Consider the following 18,448-nt stretch of genomic DNA (forward strand, 5'->3'; position numbering starts at 1 on the left):
TGCCACATCATAAGTGCCTGTCCTGGAAGATGGAAAGGTGGGAATTCTTCCGTTTCCCTTGTCAGGGAGAGGGGGGAAATCCATCTTTGGCAGCCTGGTCCTTTGCTGGGATCACTACTAAAGAGCCAAACCTTCAGCTCCTGCCATTCCCCTGGCAGGAACCTGATCCAAGAAAAGAACAGGCATGAAGTTGAGAGCCACAGTCTGTCCAGCTCTTCCCATGGTCCATTAACAATGGTGAGGCATAATCTCAGCTGAGCATCCAGGCCTCTCATGGAGTCCTTATGTTGTGGTAGTTAGCTCTGGGAAGGGGATTCTGCTTTTCCCTCATTCACAACTCACTCTGGCTCTTGAGACAGGGCCTGATACATGATGGGTACCTGTCTTAGTCAGGGTTTCTATTCCTGCACAAACATCATGACCAAGAAGCAAGTTGGGAAGGAAAGGGTTTATTCAGCTTACACTTCCACATTGCTGTTCATCACCAAAGGAAGTCAGGACTGGAACTCAAGCAGGTCAGGAAGCAGGAGCTGATACAGAGGCCATGGAGGGATGTTCCCTACTGGCTTGCTTCCCTGGCTTGCTCAGCTTGCTTGCTTATTAGAACCAAGACTACCAGCCCAGAGATGGTACCACCCACAAGGGGCCCTCCACCCTTGATCAGTAATTGAGAAAATGCCTTATAGCTGGATCTCATGGAGGCATTTCCTCACCTGAAGCTCCTTTCTCTGTGGTAACTCCAGCTTGTGTCAACTTGACACAAAACCAGCTAGTACAGTGCCCAACAGGTTTATTATTTGTCTTTTGGTTTTGGTTTCAAAACAATTTTCAGCCTCATGTAAGCATTTCCTCAGGTTTCCTTTGAGAATCCTATCCATTTCCCGCCATGTCCCCCTTCTGACTTCCTGGTAAGCGCTTCCTGGTTGCATCTTAAGTACTCTTTTGAGGCTCCTCTAACAATCTGTACTGGATTGACGGTGTCAGTCACTGCTTGGTCTCACTGTGGCCTGCTTTCTACTGTGATGATTTCAGAGCTTGGGCTCTCATCTGGGAACCCTCAGGGCACATCACAAATCTGGCTCTGAGGAAGCCCTTGGCACATAGCTGCCAGCTGATCCATGAGATAGAGTGGCCCTGGTAAGTTTTGACACTGAATACAGGACACCTCCAAGATAGAGGTCCCCTAGATGCCACGTCATCTGACTGCTACCTCAATCCATCTTTTTGAAGCCACATCTCTTCATCGGTTAGTATCTCGTAAAATTCAGAGGCATAATGAATCAGAGCCCGCTGCCCTGCTGCCCTAAACATACAGTGACCTCATTAATCTAGTCCTTAAAGAGCTTAATGTGTCATAATTCTGTTGCAAGCCTGATAAAATAACTCCCTCGCCAAAGACCTACTTGTTAATTGGTCCCCATCCCAATATTGGGAGGCTACAATAATCTTTATCAACCTGAGAGTATTTTTTTTAAATATGTTATTCAGTTATTCTGAATCTTAACATTTATCCGTAAAACCAGAGGATTTCAGCATAGCAGATAAAATACAGAAAATCATAACCAGCACAGGATTAGTGACAAATGGACCCATACCATGGACACAGGTGACTTCATCAGTTACATTTATTGTTTTCCTAAATGTTTACATCTCTTTACTGTGGTATCTTCAGATGCGATTTACAGGCATTTAAGAAGTACTCGGTGCTCTTATGTGGAAGACTTAGCACATAGCGCTCCCATGTCTTGGAACAGAATGGATTTTAACAATTTAGGTAACACGCCTCTGTACATTTCTCTGAGGCCAAGAGTTTCCAGAGAGTTCTGAGGAAAGGACACTCACCCTTACTGTGGGCGGCACCACCCCAAGGGTTGGGGTTCCAGAATAAATAATCAGGGAAAGAGAGAGAAAGCTGAGTCTTGCATTGCTCTTTCTTTGCTTCCTGATCCTCCATACTGCAGGAAGCAGCCCCACACGCCTGCCACGAAGGACTCCCTGCTTGAACCAGGAGCCAAAATAAACCCTCATCCCTCAGGTGGCTTCTTGTTGGGCATTTGATTGTATTTAGTTACCCAGAAGAGTAACTAAAACCAAAGCTGCAGAACTCTCCACCTTTAAGGGGTAGGTCCTTGTGAGAATGCCCAGACCCTGGGGGGAAGGGAGTGCCCTGGACAAGACTGCACATTGCCCACTCTCCTCTGTTAGCCAGAAAGGGAGTGGCTTGACTCTACCACATGCCCCTGCCACGTTGTGCTGCCTCTCCTTAGTTTCAACACCATGGGATCAGGACTAAAACCTGAAATGGTGAACCCAATTAACCTAACTTTTTAAATATATAAGTTCATTACTTCAGCCGTTTTGTTACAGTATCAATGCTAGCACAGCCCCAGAACTGCATTTGAGTGGAAAGAGCCTCCAAGAGAAGACTCAGATATTCCATTTGTTCTTTCAGGAGAGGGTGAAGTATTTTCTCTGTTAAAGCTAATTCCCATCCAGACAAGGATAAGAGTCCCAACGAATTCCGATTCTAAAGAGGTGAACTGCAGATGCCTGGAAAATCTGCTTCTATGGAATTTTTTTGTCTCTTTATACAACAGATTGTTTTATTTTATATTTTTTGCATGAAGGGGATTTGTATTTATTGAAAATCAATGAGAAAAGTCCAAGAATTAGCAAAGAGTAGTGGTTTATGCATGATCTTTGAAGGCCACATGTTTGTGTATACATATAATTTAAAACTCAGGAGAAAGGCATGCTTATACAAATGTGTGCAACTTTCAATTTTAATAACTCTGGATAGATACAGAATGGTAATAGTTCCTAGTACCTGAAACCATCATCTGAGGCCTGACATCCAGCCCAGCCTTCTTCTGTCTGTATGTCACAGCTGTACTCTTGGTTGTGACTTCTCCGTGTGACTGAGAAAGGCTTTCCATTGTTGCTAAGCGACTTTGCAAATTTCATTCACAATCCTAGCCCTACAATTAGCCAAGTATACCTCCTGCAAATTAATTTACACAAACTGCACTCCGAGCACTGGCTTTCAGAGGTATTGAAGCAGTCGGTGGAAGACAGTGTCCGGCACACTGTTACGAACCTTAGAGGGACATGCAAGTCCACCTGACCTTAGTGGCAGGCATGCCTCGGAGGAGGAAATAATAAAACCAAAGGATTTCACTGCCTCCATATGGAAGGACTGTCGCTGGCACAGAGGCTGATATGGGGTTGAGAGAGAGCATGGGGCTCTGAGAGAAATCCCCTCTGGTCCCCTTCCAGGCTGTGGTGAGCAGGAAGGGGCGTGGCTATGAAGGGCTGTGCTGACAGTGAGGTAGGAGCTGAAACACAAGGATGAATGTGTAGGAGGCCACAGAGCAGCATAGCTCTTGTGTAGCCACTGCCTCAGCCCATGGGAGCGGCGCAAGACAAAAGCAAAGGCTACATTTTTCCAAGTCCACGTTTGCAAGGCAGGCACCCTCCTCCCTGTATCCCCCAAACCCATCATGAGCAGACTTCACCCGTTCCCATCCTCTCCCTTCAAACAAATCTTCCATCCATGAAGAACAAGACAGCGTGTCTAGCAACAGCGAGGGACGACTCACTGCTGCCCTTACCCGCCATGCCTCTCTTTCCCAAGTCAGAGAAGCAGGGCAGCTGGAAGAAATGTACTGCACTGTACCTTGTCAAGCCAGAGGAAAAGCTACTGGGAAGGAGCTTCGGCCATTCCACACCTGGGGACACTCCTGGGAAAATAAATTAGCCATTTCTATTGCACATCTACCAGTGACTCGGCTGGGTCTGGGTCTAAATCTCCTCCTCTCCGCCTAGTGGCTCCACAGGGGCCGGCCCCTCAAATGCCATTTCCTGGGCTAGGCTCCGCTCCAGGTCTTCCAGCTCCTGGCGCACTTCCCCTATGAAGTCAACATCTTCATACTCATCCGGGGCCTCCCTGGGCAGCTGGCTCTCCTCACTGTGGTCATGGGTGCCCACGAAGGCTGGCTTGCACATGTACACCAGACTGTGGCTGGGGAAGAGAGTCAAGGACATTTAGTCAAGGTTCTCTCCATTATCCTGGAGAGCAGGCTTGGAGCATGTTAACTGCATGTGAAACCTCGGGCCACACTCTGTGGGCCTTCAGGCCTCACTCCTCACTCACTCACTACTTTTTGTTAGGGTGCTTTCTGTCAACTTCTTCCCGAAGAGTCAGCTGGGAGAAGCTGGGGACAGTCGTGTGTGTGTGTGTGTGTGTGTGTGTGTGTGTGTGTGTGTGTGAGACTAACTATTGGTTTGTCTGCCTGAAAGCAGGCCCTGATGATTGGGATTTGAAAGTTCACTGTCACACAGAGTCCCCTAAGCCCTCTGCCCATTTGCATGCCAAGCAGGAGGCACATTGTTCCCCCACAGCTGCTATACACTCTGTGAACCTAGGCCTCAGTGGAAAGGAGAGGGACTTCTGCCTGTCTTCCCTATGACCCTGGATTCCGGTAGAACGGAAGGCTGAGTAGAGGTTGTGGCAGGGCAGAAAGATGTAGAGAGCAACTTCTCCAGCTCGAAGCTTCAGTTTTCTGAGCCTCTAACACTAAAGTGCCTTCCACATTGGTGGTCTTCACTTCCTGCCTGTCAGTATCTTCCCCCGCTACGATGGGATGGTCTGGGCTCATTCCTTCCACACCCTCCCACTAGGGCACCCACTTGGGAAGCTTCAATCACCATCTAAGAGAGCCTCAACCTACAGATCGGATGCTGCCTGGACCCCTTTATCCTAGTGACCCAGGGACACCTCCAGCCACACTTGCCCTTCACTGAATCAATATCTCCTCCCAGCCAAACCTACTCCTGAGCTCCCCCCACTCCCAGATGATATTTTGGCTGCTCTCAGCCCCCAGTACAGTCAACAGAAAGGACCTCACCTGTGTGGCTGGCAGAGGAGGCCACTGGCGCAGGGGCACCGGTCCAAAGCTCCTTCAGGCTCCAGTTCCCAGGTGATGAGATCCAGCAGCTGGCTGGTGGGGTCATGGCAGAGCTCCCCCTCCACGGGCAGGGGTGTGCACACGGGGAACAGCAGGCCTGGAGCCAGCCGAGAGTCACCATGAGGACAGGAAGAGAAATGGATGCAGCCTTGCTTGCCTCCCTCAGCCCCAGGTGAGGTTAGAATTGAAGCCGTGGAAAGGACAAGAACAGCAGTTGGACCAACCCCCAAGGACTGGAGCAGTTACAGGAATCTGCCTGAAGATGCTAAACCCTCTGCAGAAATGAACCATGGAACCAAGGCCCTTTAAGCAGGGACAGAGTGCCAATAAAGGCCCGGGTCAGTGTAGTATGACAAGCTGGGCCAAGGAGTGGAAATAAAGAGGACAGTGGATCTGGGTGGACAAGGCCTTGCAAACAGGAGAGTCCAGGTGTCAGAGGGGCTTGGGGGGGTGGGGGGGGTAGAGGAGCAACCTCTAGAATGTTGTCCTCCAAGCAAATCATTGAAGTGGCAGGTACCTGGAGGAACAGTGCAGCTGAGAAAGCAGAGCCCAGAGGCAGCTGAGAGCTTTCAGATACACTGCGTGCAAAGGAGAGGGCCTGCGCTGGCCCAGGGGGAGAGGCACTGAGAACTGAAGCTGGGAACTGAAAGGAGAGTTCACACAAAGATTCCTGGAGCCAAGTGTGCTTTTGAGGAATGGGGGAAGGGCTCCTGGAATCTCACCCACCTAGGAGTCCCGCCCCTCTGGCCAGGATCCATACATCCTAAAAGAACTTAGCTGGAATAGTCAACACTGGGAAAAACCAAACCCAGTGCCTGTCTTCCCACCCTACCCCAGTAGGAGGCTGTGGGGCTGGTGAAGTCATTGAAGACCCTGCTTTGGGGGGTAGGAGGGTGGAAGGCACTCTGAGGCCCAGCAAACTGTGACTGTGAGATTGGGGGCAGGTTTCCCCAACAGCTACTGGAGAACCCACATACCTCTTTGGAAGGCACAACACAGGCCAGGCTGGCAATCCCTCTGGTTGTCACAGATGGTCCCATTGCCACCTTTGGTGGCCTTTTGGGTGCAGTGACCCCAGGCACACAGCTGGTCTCCACAGCACTCACTGTCTCGGGTGCATAGCTGCAGAGAAATGGGACAAACACAAGCCCCAAGTCTTAGCCTAGAAGCCTGGACGGCCTAGCAGGGTGTTCCAGCCTGCTCAGATCAATCAAAGGTAACTTCCCCCTCCCCCCCTATCTCAAGGAGAAGAGGCAGACCCAAGGTGAAAACCAGGAGCCAGCATGGAAGTGTGGCTGTTGGTACAAGATGGGTCGGGAAAATGGCACCCAAGAAGGTGGATGTCTAACAGTGCCTGTGTGTCTTTGGTGCCTCCATCCCACAACTGTACCTTTCACCCTTTTAACTAACCTCCGTCAGAAGGGAAGGTGCCTCAGGCCACAGGCAGAGGCAGCAGGAGTCTAACAGGCTGCCCAGTCAAGGCAGAGCCAGGAAGACCCAGGCTGGGGACAGCAAGCGGGAAGCAGGAGCCCAGAGCCCCACAGGGAATTGCAATTAGAGAGCAACTAGGGGTTTCCAGGACTGTGCCCTGTAATGTTGGAGTGGCCTGGCGGAGGGGTGGGTGAGGGACAACAGCAGCTATCTCTCCAAGAGGGACAGAGCAAGATCACAGGACCCTTTATTTCCTGAACTTATTGTGCTTTTTTTACTGTCAAAGAAAATGTCAAGAGTTCATGGGCTTTGTCCAAATGGCCCGATGAGTTTCCGTTGCTTGGGCACCGCAGTGGGGGAATGCTCCAGCCTCTTCCTGCCTCCTCCTTCTGCACATTTATTAATGAGACTGGAAGGGAGCCTGGGAGGAGCTCAGGAGGATAGAGGTGGCCCTTTCCCTTGCCTGGGGACTGTTAAGTGTGCGCTGCTGTGTGTGCTGCTGTCCCAGGGGAAGGGACCAGTGCGGGGCCTCCTGTTTTCTCCTCTGTCCCATTGCTACCCATGAGCCACACAATTGTGATCAGAGATCCTGGAGTGAAGTGGCTGCAGGCCTGCTGGAATGGCATCTTGATTACTCCAGGAATCAGTCCCTCTGGGACTTCTCCCCATCACTGAAAGGCTTTTCTTGCAAGCAGCCTAGCTGAGAACCCCTGGGACTTCTAATCTTCTCTCTCTGGCACAACAATGGAGTCTGCTGGCATCTTTACCATCTGCTGGTCCCGGCATGGCTGGCAGGTGTACTTGAAGCTGGAGAACTGGCAGTACCTGGTGGGCCCACAGTCTTCATCAATGATACATTCCTGAGAGGGCGGAGAGAGGGGGACAACTCTATCAGTAAAACAAAGAGGGGTAGATCTACATTGCCCTGGAAGGGTAGAATCCGGGTTAATCTGGGTCTTAAGTGAAGCGCCTGCCCTGAAGTGTCCACCAGCCCTAGCCACCCCAGAAGCCAGCCTGGCCAGCACTTTTATCTATCCTTCCATGCCGTCCACATGGTGGGGGTGGTCCTACTTCTCAGTACCCCCAGGATCTGTGAACCTTCCGCATCCACCACACAATTGCCATCTATGTTCAGTGTCCCCCCACACCCAAGGCAGGGAGGATGGGGACTCAAAGTTGTTCTTACATAGAACAGATGGTTTGAAGAAAAGGTGCTAATGAGTCCCAGGCCCTGTGTGAGTGCCCAGGAAGGGCTGGAAGCCAGGCCCAGCAGTCCCTGCTGCCTAGGAAGATACCAGAGACCCTTGGCACTTGCCCCGGAAGCCACAGAGGGCCCTCCACAGGCTCCTGGGTTCTAAGGAGCCGCCAAGAGGCAAGGTGAGCTTTAAAGTGAAAGCTGGAAGTTTGGAATCCCACTCTCCCAGTCCCAGGACTCCTCTCCTCATGGCTGCCAGTTCCACTCAGCTAAGAACATCTGTCCATCTGTGAGTCAGACCCATGGTCAGGCTCAGCCCCAAGAAAAGGGAGTAGGAGACGAAACACAGGCAAGGACGCCATTCATCATCCCTTCTATGGGACAGAAACTTCTCAGCAAGAGGCAGCTTGGGGGTCACTTCTACATTGCCAACTGGGAAATGGCAGCACTGAAAAGTCACGTCATCCCCCAAGAGGTAGGGCTAAAGCAGAGTAGAAAGATTCTTTCCCACCACAGCCCTTGAGTGGAGGGGCTCAGGGCTCCCAAATACTATAATCAGAGATGAGGCTCTTGGAAGCCTGGTGTCCTGGAACCCAGGCAAACATTCTAGAAGGGTCTCTGTGAAGAACAGGGTGTGCCTCATCCCCACCTATGAGCATCCTCCATCCTGAGAGCCGGTGTGGAGCCATGCATGCTAAAGCATGGTGTGTCAGGCATGAACCTCGGTACCTGGGGCTGGTCCTCAGCTCCACTCTGTGAGTTGAGGTAACTATACCAGTGTGTACAGAGGAGGGGCGGGGGACAGGGACCAGACCCAGAGCATGCACAGGCTGGGTCCCAGCAAACAAGCCCTGGCTTGCTTACTGTTATCAAGTGCTATTACCGAGAAGTAGCGGGTGTCCTTGACCCAGGTCACACTGAGTGTCCCTTGGTCAATCTTGTAGGTCTGAGGAGATGGGTGTTTGGTTCAGAATAGCTGCAGCCCTAAGCTGAGGGCCCACCAAGGGGAGCTTGGGCTGTGCTCTGCTCACCAAGCAAGGCTCTCTAGCGAAGAAGAAAGATGGAGTCACCTAAAACACCTCCCGCCCCCATCCCTTTCTAAGGGTGACAGAGTCATCCTGAGTCAGGATGCCTGTTTGACACAGACACCCCTAAAGCAATCTAATGTCACTCTCCCGCACATGACCCCAGAATCCCATCCATCTAGTTCAGAAGATGCAGGTTCCTTCCCCTCACCCCCAGGGGGTTGGCCTCTGTAGGGAGCAACAGTGCAGCCCAGGTTTCACCCAGTCTAGCAGGCAGATCCCTTTGTCCTTCTGTTCCCCTAACTTTGCCAGCTCAGTGGCCCAGCAATGTTAGGTGAGCTACAATCTGCTCTACACCAGGAAGAAAGCAAAGGATCTCATGTCAAGGGGCTGAACCTGCATCTGCTGGATCCAGGATCCCATAGTGACAAGAAAGGTCCTGAGAATGTGAGTTGACCCTGTATCCCCCAGGGTTGGGGGGAGGGGGATTTCATCCAGCATGCCGCTCAATGTGCCCACCCCCACACATCTGCACAAGCATACAGACTCCACACATGCTCAAGTCCCCTATATAAAAGGACACAGAATTTGCACCTAACCCACACATATCCTACTACATAATCATCTTTGGATTTAGTACCCCGTGCCTCACGAACACCGCGCTCATCATGGTTATGCTGTCTGTAATGACAAAGGGAGAAGTGTATGTTTGGTACAGATGCTATTTAAAACAGGTTGGCTGTGCTGTGGTTCTGGATCCTGGGATGCTGAGGCTGTCTTCCCTGGCTCCCCAACACACCCTCCTGTACACAGGTGGCTTTGGGAGGTGCGACAGGACACTTCTGATATTTCTTCCAAAACCTAACAGAAAGGGAACAGAGTGGGAGAGGTGACATTTGTGAAGGAGGAAGAAGCAGCAGGCACAGGGACAGAAATGACTATGGGGTGGGGGTGGGGGTGGCTCTCTCTGCTTTTAAGAAATCTGTCTTCAACCATGGGAGGGAACAAAGGAAAAGAAGACAGTCCAATCCAGAGATTCCCTCTACAGCAAGGGCAGGTCCCACATGAGGAGGAGGCTGGGGCCTCTAACCTGAGTAGAACAGAGAAGCAAGGGCTGACATGGCTGAGAAGCAAGGGCTGACATGGCTGAGAAGCAAGGGCTGACATGGCTGAGAAGCAAGGGCTGACATGGCTGAGAAGCAAGGGCTGACATGGCTAGGAAGTGCAGGAAGGCTAGGAAGGAACTCTCTGAGTTCCATCATCTCTTTCCTGTGCTCAGGGACTGTATCTACATCCAAGCTCACCCTACAGTATCCAAGAAACCCAACTATGCCCAGGCCACCAGAGTGACTGAGACCTGAGGTCAGAGGTCAGGATGCTGGAAGGCTCTGCTGCTTCCTCTCTACGGCCATGAAGCCTAGGCGCTTTGATTTCCGAGGGCTGAGGCCTCACTGGCTTCCTATCTTAGATTCTAGAACTGAAGGCAGACTGCTGCTCAAAACGGAGCCAGAACTGAAGACCAAGGTCGGAGTCAGGAGCTCAGGCTCAATCAAGCAAAGACATGAGATGCTAACCTAAACCCCTGCCCCACAGAAGTCTGCAGAGCTGCCTATCTCATCATTGCACAGGGCTCTACCACAGCAAGGTGAGTGCCCACAGATCAACACGGGCTTCCTCCAATCCCCTCAACATAGTTAAGGTTTCTGTGAGCAGAAGGTCTCCGAAAAAAACAAAAACAAAAACAAAACAAACAAACAAACAAACAAACAAAAGCCACATACCCGTGAAGAAAGTTGTACAGGATAAAATTCTCTGACCAGACTCTAAGTGATTGTGGGGAGTCAGAATGTTGCAGGTACAGAGCCAGATTGTCCTGGGCTGTTTTTCACCCCATAGCTATCTGTTGGTTCCCACTTCTATATTTGACCCATTTCTGTTGACTGTTAGCTAAATCTTCTTGTCATGTACAAACTGACCCTTAGCCTCTATTAACCCACATTGTCATCAGATATCAGCCGAGGCCTATAGCAATTTGAAGCAACTCCCCTATCTGTTGTACCTTCCAGTGTATTCCTAAATACATTGCCTTGGTTTATGACTGGTTTCATTTTCCTGCTACTAAAAGAAAAAAAAATGACCTTCATGAAACTATTACCACATTAGAACAAGGAATTTATAGTGTCTTAGTTAGGGTTTTACTGCTGTGAGCAGACATCACGACCAAGGCAGCTCTTTTAAGGACAACATTTAACTGGGGCTGATTTACAGGGTCAGAGGTTCAGTCCATTATCATCAAGGCAGGAGCATGACCGCACTCAGGTAGGCATGGTGCAGGAGGAACTACGAGTTCTACATCTTGTTCCAAAGACAAACAACAGAGGACTGACTCCCATGTGGCTAGGAGGAGGGTCTCATTGCCCACCCCCACAGTGACACACTTCCTTTAACAAGGCCCCACCTACTCCAACAATTCCACACTTCCTAATAGTGCCACTCCACATATAGTTCCTGGGGCCGTGTGCACTCATATTTGGTTGGTTGTTGTTTGTTTGCTTTCCTTTTGGGGGACCAACATCCCTACTTCAGTTTTAACCGCTTGAAGGATCTGCTCAGGGTCACGAGCTGGCCACAGGCATCTCATCTCTGTACATCTCAGCCTGGCCCCTCCCTTCAGTAGCAGCCCACGGGCCACAGCCAACCTGATGATGCTGCCTTTACCAGGGTTGAGACACAAAACCAAAGCCAAGAATCTGGATGCCTGAGCTGGCAAAGGCAGCACAGGGCTTCCAGGCTTCTATGCAGCTGTAGCCATGTCCTATCTGTCTGTCTGTCCTGTTCCTCCCTTAGCCTGATAGCACAGACGTTGGTCATGGGTTACAGCCATTCCACGGAGGCCTTCTTTGTTACCTGGAGCCATATTTAGAAACCCAGGCGGGAGGCCTGAAAGTGGAATTGGAAACTGTGGACCTGGCAAGAACCTCCCGGAAACTGCCCGGTACCTTGATGCAATCCTGAAAGAGTGGAGGAAGACACAGGCATCACTTGGCATCTCTGTTACTCTGTTAAGCTCACAGTTTGTCAGCAAAGAGATTCTGAGAAACCATGGTCAAAAGCCTGGGGTGGGGGTGGGGTGGGAGGATGGCAATGGGTCCAAGCTTCCAAGGCACCCCTGTGGGGCCAGCAGCAGGCTCCCAACAGTTTGGGCTTCATTTTACAGAGAAGAAAAGTGAGCCTCGGATCATGGTGGGAAGGAAAGCAAAGATTTAAACCCAAGTCCCTCAGCCCCTTGGGAAGGGGCACTCTGTCTGCCATTCTTACTAGTCTCAAAATACCCCATTTGGGTTGTCAAGCTGGTTCAGCCCATAAAAGTGCTTGCCATACAAGTCTGATGACCTCAAGTTCTATTCTCAGGATCTATGAGAAGGTAGAGGTGAGAACTGCTCTGTAAAGTTGTCCTCTGACATCCACGCTTGTGACACTCTGCCCCGACAACAATAACCAATAAATAAAATGTTAATGCATCATCTCAGATTTGCTCTCCCTGCCCAAAATTCCTATGTTGACATCCTAGCCACCGAATACTTCAGAATTCTCCTACTCTGGAGATAGGGTCCTGGCAGGCTCAATTAATTCCAATACAACTGTGAACTGGACTCCCTAGTTAAAGGCCTCACCTGTGTTAAAGAGGCTACAAAGTTGACTAATTAGAACTTCCAGATGTGGAGTGTTAGAATGTCGTGTGTCTAACACTATATTATCTCAGACTGTCTTTAGCCTCCTTTATCATCTACCCATGGCCCACCTCTGTGTCTAACTAAGCTAACATTCTTGTGATTACTGGATAAATCCTTTTTGTGTATACTAACAGACCATGGCCTCCCGCCTCTGCCCTCAGAGCCCACACCTCAGGGCGGAAGCACCATTGACGTCTTAGGTAGACTCCAGCAACCTGATTCACCTCAGTTTGAGCTAGTGGGGCCAATTCTAGTGAGTATTTTTCCTACTGAATGACTACCAACCTAGGGCTTACAGCAGGTCTCTGCCTTGCCACAACTCAACTTCCCAGAGCCCTCTGTTAGCAGACAAGGACAACAGAGAGGACAAGGACAGAGAAATGCAGAAGACTGATCAGTTCACCAAAGACAACAAGCAGGTAACAGAGGACAGAAAGTATAAACCAACTGTTCAGTGCTGCAGGCTAGGCCCCACCTGTCACCCCTCTCCCCCTCTTCTACCCACACCCCTCCCACCACTCTACACCACCTGTCAATCACCTCCCACTCACCACCCTCAGACCACCTTCTCTCCTATACTAGGCAGAGAAGCCTGCTTTCCTTACATGGAAACTGAGGCAGTGAGATCATCAGTCTCTTGCCAGGGTCACCAGTGAGTGGCAGGGTTGTACTTGACCCTAAGCTAGGGCTTTAGAGTCTAGAGCAAACACAGACGCTAAGGGCAGGCAGGGGGGCAGGAGGTGACAGTGTGAGGCAGTGAATGTTCCAGAGCTCTTGAGGAAGGGGAACCCTCCCTGCTGGTCAGCTCTTTAGGCTGACCTTGATTCAAGATACCCAGAATAGTGGGTGGCCTCCATTCTTCAGTTGATTTTCACATCAGCGGATTCTAAGGTGTGTGTGCACGTGTGTGTGTACGTACACAAGTGTGTGCATGTGTGCATGTGTGTACACATGTGTGTGCGTGTACATGTGTGTGTGTGTGTCTCTGTGTGCTGTGTGGGTATGCAGAGGTGCAGAGGCCTCTAGGTGAGTCTCTCCCCACTGCTGAGACTCCTTTTTTGACCTCAGAATGAAGCCAGTTGTAGGAGCCAGTAATGAAAACTGCACATCTGTCTCCAACACAGTGGGGTCTGCAGCCTTTCCCTGAGATGGAGCTGCAAGTTGTCCTACCAGCTCAGAGCTTTGGGGCAACCTCACCCAGGGCTCTGGCCTGGCCCCTCTTATAGAGACAGCTTGGTGGAAAATCCAGGCAGGAGCCAGGGGCCGATGCCAGCCGGCCCTTATTATCCATCTGTAAGTGCTAGCTAGCATCAGCAAAAGTCTGGGTGGATAGCCTGCACCTGCCAATTCCCCCTCCCTCCCACATTCCACAGCCCAGGGAAGAGGAGGGTGACAGTGTATCCTCACCCCAGCGAGACGAACCCCCACCACCCTGGATTTGGCTTAACACCGTCAGGTAAGGAGTACACACTGCCCCTAACCCACAGAACTCCTCTCACAGCTGCCTTTCCATCAGCCCCAGATCCTTAGGAGCAGAGATGTACCTTACAGAGCAGCTAGCAACCCACATCAGGACCTGATCCCACTGCCTGGTCATGAAGTCTCACACCACACTCCCCCAAGGCTTCCCAGTACATTCTTTGAGCCTGAGTCCCTGAGTACTTTCTCTGGAGAACTGGGCCAAGATTTGCTTTAGCTAAAACTTCTTCCTGGTCCTCAATCTTCCTCCCTCCCTTCTTCCCTCTCTCCCTCCCCCTCTCCTTCCCATCCTCCTTTCCTCCCTCCCTCCCTCTTCTCTTCCCTTCCTGTCTTTCTCTGGCCATGGTTTGAGCAGCCATGTGCTGTGCTATCATGTATGTGTTCCTTTCATGATGTCTGCTTCTCCACAGTCCCCAAGACCAGCTCACCACAGATTGAAACCATGAGCCAAAATATACTTCCTCCTTTAGAACTGATACCCCAACCAAGGAGCAAATGATGCCAAAGAGAACCCCTCCTCTCCCCAGGCTCTCATGTCTCCACCCACCTGCCATGCTCCTCCATCCATCCTCCCCTCCCTTAGGTCAGAGGAGGTGAGCTGGGTCAAGCCTTCTCACCCTCTCCCATGCTGCTGCCCCCTGCCCCCTAAATCTGAGATTCAGTGCTACAAATGCCAGACTGCAAGGTACAGCAAAGCTCAGAGCCATGTGATCAGGTTAGGGCCAGAAATGGCAGACGGCCAAGTTCTTGCCAGATTCCCAGTAACTAAATCCAGACCTGGGTCCCTAGAGAGGTGTTTGGTACTAGAGACAGACAGAGAAGGCCAGGCTTCTGCTCACCCAACCCTCCCAAAGGGGCTCTTTGGGGGCCAGTTTCTCCCAGGGATGGGGTTTTGGGGGGCTCTGATTGGGGTTCTTGGATTCAGACATAAAAGGGGGTTTCCACACATGTAGCAGATGGATTGTTCTGAGGCTGGGTCTCAGGTGTCTTGGCCAAGAACTCATTAGTTAGCCAAGAATGAACTTGAACTTTTGATCCTCCTGCCTCTACCCACTGAGTACAGGGTTTCAGGACTATATCTATGTTAAGGCCCCCAGACCTTAACACAACTGACAGCATGACGGAAGCACCATTCAGGCCCTGGAACCCAGCATGTAGGCAGCAGCACCAAAAATAAGAACAAAGACCCAATCCATCAAAGCCCACAGTTCTGGATGAGTTCCTAAAAGTACTGACCTTGCCTTTTGGCTTCTGTCGTTCTGCTTCTGGCTAACTGAGCTTGCGTCCACCCAGGATGTAGTTTTTGTGTTTCAAAGCTCACCCTGAGAAATGCTCAGAGCTGTGCTTGGGTTCCAAACACCCAGTGTAGTAGTAGCTAAACAGCTGGTAAAGACTTTCTATGGTCTTGAACCCATGTCCCAGTGGTCTTCTGGTAGATGTCTCATGACACACACACACAATGTCACCAGGCCGAGTTTATATGGTGCTGGTGGTGACAGAACCCAGGTCCAAGACTCTTCTAACTGGACTCTCCCTACCTACAGCCTCAGCTCATCAGTGAGGTTCACTGTCCTCAGAGAGTGCTCCCCTTCCCTCGAGCCTTATCTTGTCCCCAGCAAAGATGCTGACCTCCAGCCACTAGCCAACCCCTTCCCCACAATTCCCTCTGGTGGCCTGAATCATTCTTTAAAAAAAACACAAACCTAATTATGCATGTCGCTGATAGTAATCACTCTGAAAGAGGAGGGCTGAGGGCCCTGGAGAAGGCTGAGTGTTGGACTGATTCAGTCAACACATAATTGGAGGAGACAGCCGCCTTCCAGGCCTCGGGAACAGCCTGTATCTAAAATGCTCTGTAGGACATCGATGTGACAAGAAGGACTCAAGTGGAAAAAACCAGCACCTCCCCAGTGACCCTGAGGTGGGGCTGCAGTCCTAGAGCTGAGGAGATGGTGACCCTAATGATGCCAAGCTCCGAAACCCACAAAGGGTGACCTCCTGTGACTTTGCTCCTCATTCACCCAGCAACCTGCTGAGGGACAACCTTGCATCCTCATGACTAACATCAGATAGGGGACAACAGGACAGGACCCTCACATTCCTGTCACCCAAAAGAGGCTCTCCTTAACTCTACAAATTAACGACCTGGCACATAAGGTCTGAGTTTAGTTAGCAAGAGAGTTAGGGATGGCTAAGCTCTGGGTTTGCCCGGCTCAAGGGACCAAACTCACAAAGTTCCTCAAGGCAGAGCCCCTGCGAGCCCTCTATTCTAAGAACATCACCTACCTTCCCTACCAAGCATAGCCTGGAATCCAAACTGTCCTTGACATTGCTTCTGGGAACCGTTCCCAGCATGCTGCCCTATCTGATTTTTTGACCTCTGCGGCACCCAGATTTTAGCCCACACATCTGGAATCCTTCCCCTGCCTGATCTGTAGTTACCCTTAAAGACTAGCACAAAGAACAGGGTGTGGTGACACATCTGTAATCCCAGGGCTTGGAGAGCTGAGGCAGGAGGATCACTAAGAAGAGTTCCAGGCCTAATCAGAGTGAAACTCAAAACAGCTAGCAGCTGCTTGGGGTTGGCCAAGAAAGGAGGATGCCACACATTTGAGGTTATTCTGGGCTATATAACAAGACCCTATGTCAAAAACAAACCAAACCAAACCATAAAAACAGAAGTTTTGACCTTTTTTGCAATGTAGACTTTTTGGCAGTTGGCTGAAGCCTGGGGACCCCTCTCAGAACACTACATCTAGACTGGTAAGGGGGCAGATGGGATTACAAGCAAGAATGACCCCACCTAAGGAGAGATAACGGAGTTAGTGTTTGGTGGCTTATCTGCATCCTTAATGGTAAAGTCCAGTGGTAGCTCTTTCTTTTGAAGTAGGGCTGAGCACAAGTGTTGTTTGAAAGTGGCAAAAGGGGCTGGAGAGAGGGGTTAAAAGCATTGGCTGCTCTTCCAGAGGTTCTGAGTTCAAATCCCAGCATCCAAATGGTTATAAGTCCAGAGGATCTGACACCACTGCATATCACACATACATGCAGGAAAAACACCAATGAACATGAGATAAAAATAAATTCTAGCACTTGGGAAACAGAGTTAGGTAGATCTTGGAATTCCAGGGCCAGCCTGGTCTACAGCATGAGTTTCAGAACAGCCAGGGCTACACAGAGAAACCCTGTCTTGGGAGGGGAGGGGAAGGCAACAAACCCTGGAGAGAGGCAGGTCAGGGAATTGGGAGTTTGAAAGATGATCCTTGGATGCATACCCAGTTCAAGGCCACCCTGTGAAAAAGGGAATCGTATCTCAAAAACCGAAACAGATACACAAGTATTTGTGATGGCATTGGTACCTGATAGGATGTAGCTGGCAGTCTCCACTCAAGAATCTCAAGATTGCAGGAAATAATTTAAACGTTAGAGCAGCTGGGGAGATGGCTCAGTGGGTAGAGCACTTGCCGTGTGAGAACATGAGAATCTAAGTTTGATCTCTGGCACTCAGACTTGAATCTAGGTGTGCTGAGGAACACCTGGAACACCAGTGCTGGAGAGGCCGAGGCAGGAGCATCCCTGTGGCCAGCCAGTCAGACAGGGTTGGTAAGCTTCAGTGAGAAACCCTGCCTCAGAAACAAATGGATGGAAGATAAATAAAAAGTGGGCAGAGACAGAGACATGGTCTTTTTCTGAGTAGATTGGGAGGGTGATGATGGTGGGTACCCACAATTAAGAACCTCTACTTCTAAGTTATCAATAGATCACCCTCCTTTAAAAATATACCACAGGGCGAGATGGCCTTATTGGTTAAAGGTGCTTGCTGCCAAGCCTGCTGGCCTGAGTTCAATCCCAAGACCCACATGATGGACAGAGAGAACAAACTTCTGTAAATTGTCTTCTGCACACACACACACACAGAGAGAGAGAGAGAGAGAGAGAGAGAGAGAGAGAGAGAGAGAGTCATGCTTCACATGCAAATAAAAAGAAACCAGTGTTTAAAAATACATCACAAAGAATTTCCTCAGCTCCCTTGAAAAGTAGGAAAAAGTGAATAAAATCCAAAGCTACCCAGAACAAAACCAAAGTTGCTCAGCTCTGTACAGAAGGAAGCCTTACCCCAGGGCCTTTCTCGGGCTTCAAAGCCCTTCCAGCTCTCCTCTCCATGAATATTCTTCCTTTTCCTGCTTCTACACACAGAATTCTTCCACAGCATGGCACAAAGGGGGCTCCTGGAATTTCTAGACTTTTCAACTTAAGCCATGCATGTTAATGAGCCTGGCAAAGGTTTTCTTTTGCTTCTGCGGTGGAAAGAAACGTGCTTGACTTCGTTTTCCTCAGAAGTGGTTGAGCCTTTGCCTCACCCTTAGGGACTGGTAGGAAACATGGACGCTTTGCCTCCAAGGAGAAAGCCTTGGGCAAGTGTCCCAGGGCACACCCAGGGGCCTGCCCAACCCCACATGTCTGATTTATTTTACCAGTTAGGCAGTTGGCAGGAGTGAGGAAAAACAGCTCGGCATATAGTACATACCTGGGAAAATGAGTTCTCAGCACATAGTAGGTACCTGAGAAAATGAGTTCTCAGCACATAGTAGGTACCTGGGAAAATGAGTTCTCAGCACA

At 50.3% G+C, this 18,448-nt stretch overlaps 1 protein-coding gene across 4 annotated transcripts in view; it reads right to left on the reverse strand.

The window, feature by feature from the left end:
* Positions 1-1,602: 1,602 nt before the first annotated feature.
* The window catches only part of Dkk3 (dickkopf WNT signaling pathway inhibitor 3), a 43,295-nt gene continuing 26,449 nt past the window's right edge, over positions 1,603-18,448 (reverse strand). For 3 of the 4 annotated variants that reach the window (XM_021166966.2, XM_029479802.1, XM_029479801.1), the window contains exons 5-8: positions 7,166-7,258; positions 5,945-6,089; positions 4,908-5,064; positions 1,603-4,021 (exon numbers count right to left, since the gene is read on the reverse strand). In XM_021166966.2, coding sequence (XP_021022625.1) covers positions 3,802-4,021; positions 4,908-5,064; positions 5,945-6,089; positions 7,166-7,258 — 615 coding nt within the window. In that variant the 3' untranslated portion in view covers positions 1,603-3,801. The remainder of the gene's footprint in view (positions 4,022-4,907; positions 5,065-5,944; positions 6,090-7,165; positions 7,259-18,448) is intronic. The other variant, XM_021166967.2, reaches the window with a different exon arrangement.

The sequence above is a fragment of the Mus caroli genome, chromosome 7, assembly GCF_900094665.2.
Source record: "Mus caroli chromosome 7, CAROLI_EIJ_v1.1, whole genome shotgun sequence".
Taxonomy (NCBI): domain Eukaryota; kingdom Metazoa; phylum Chordata; class Mammalia; order Rodentia; family Muridae; genus Mus; species Mus caroli.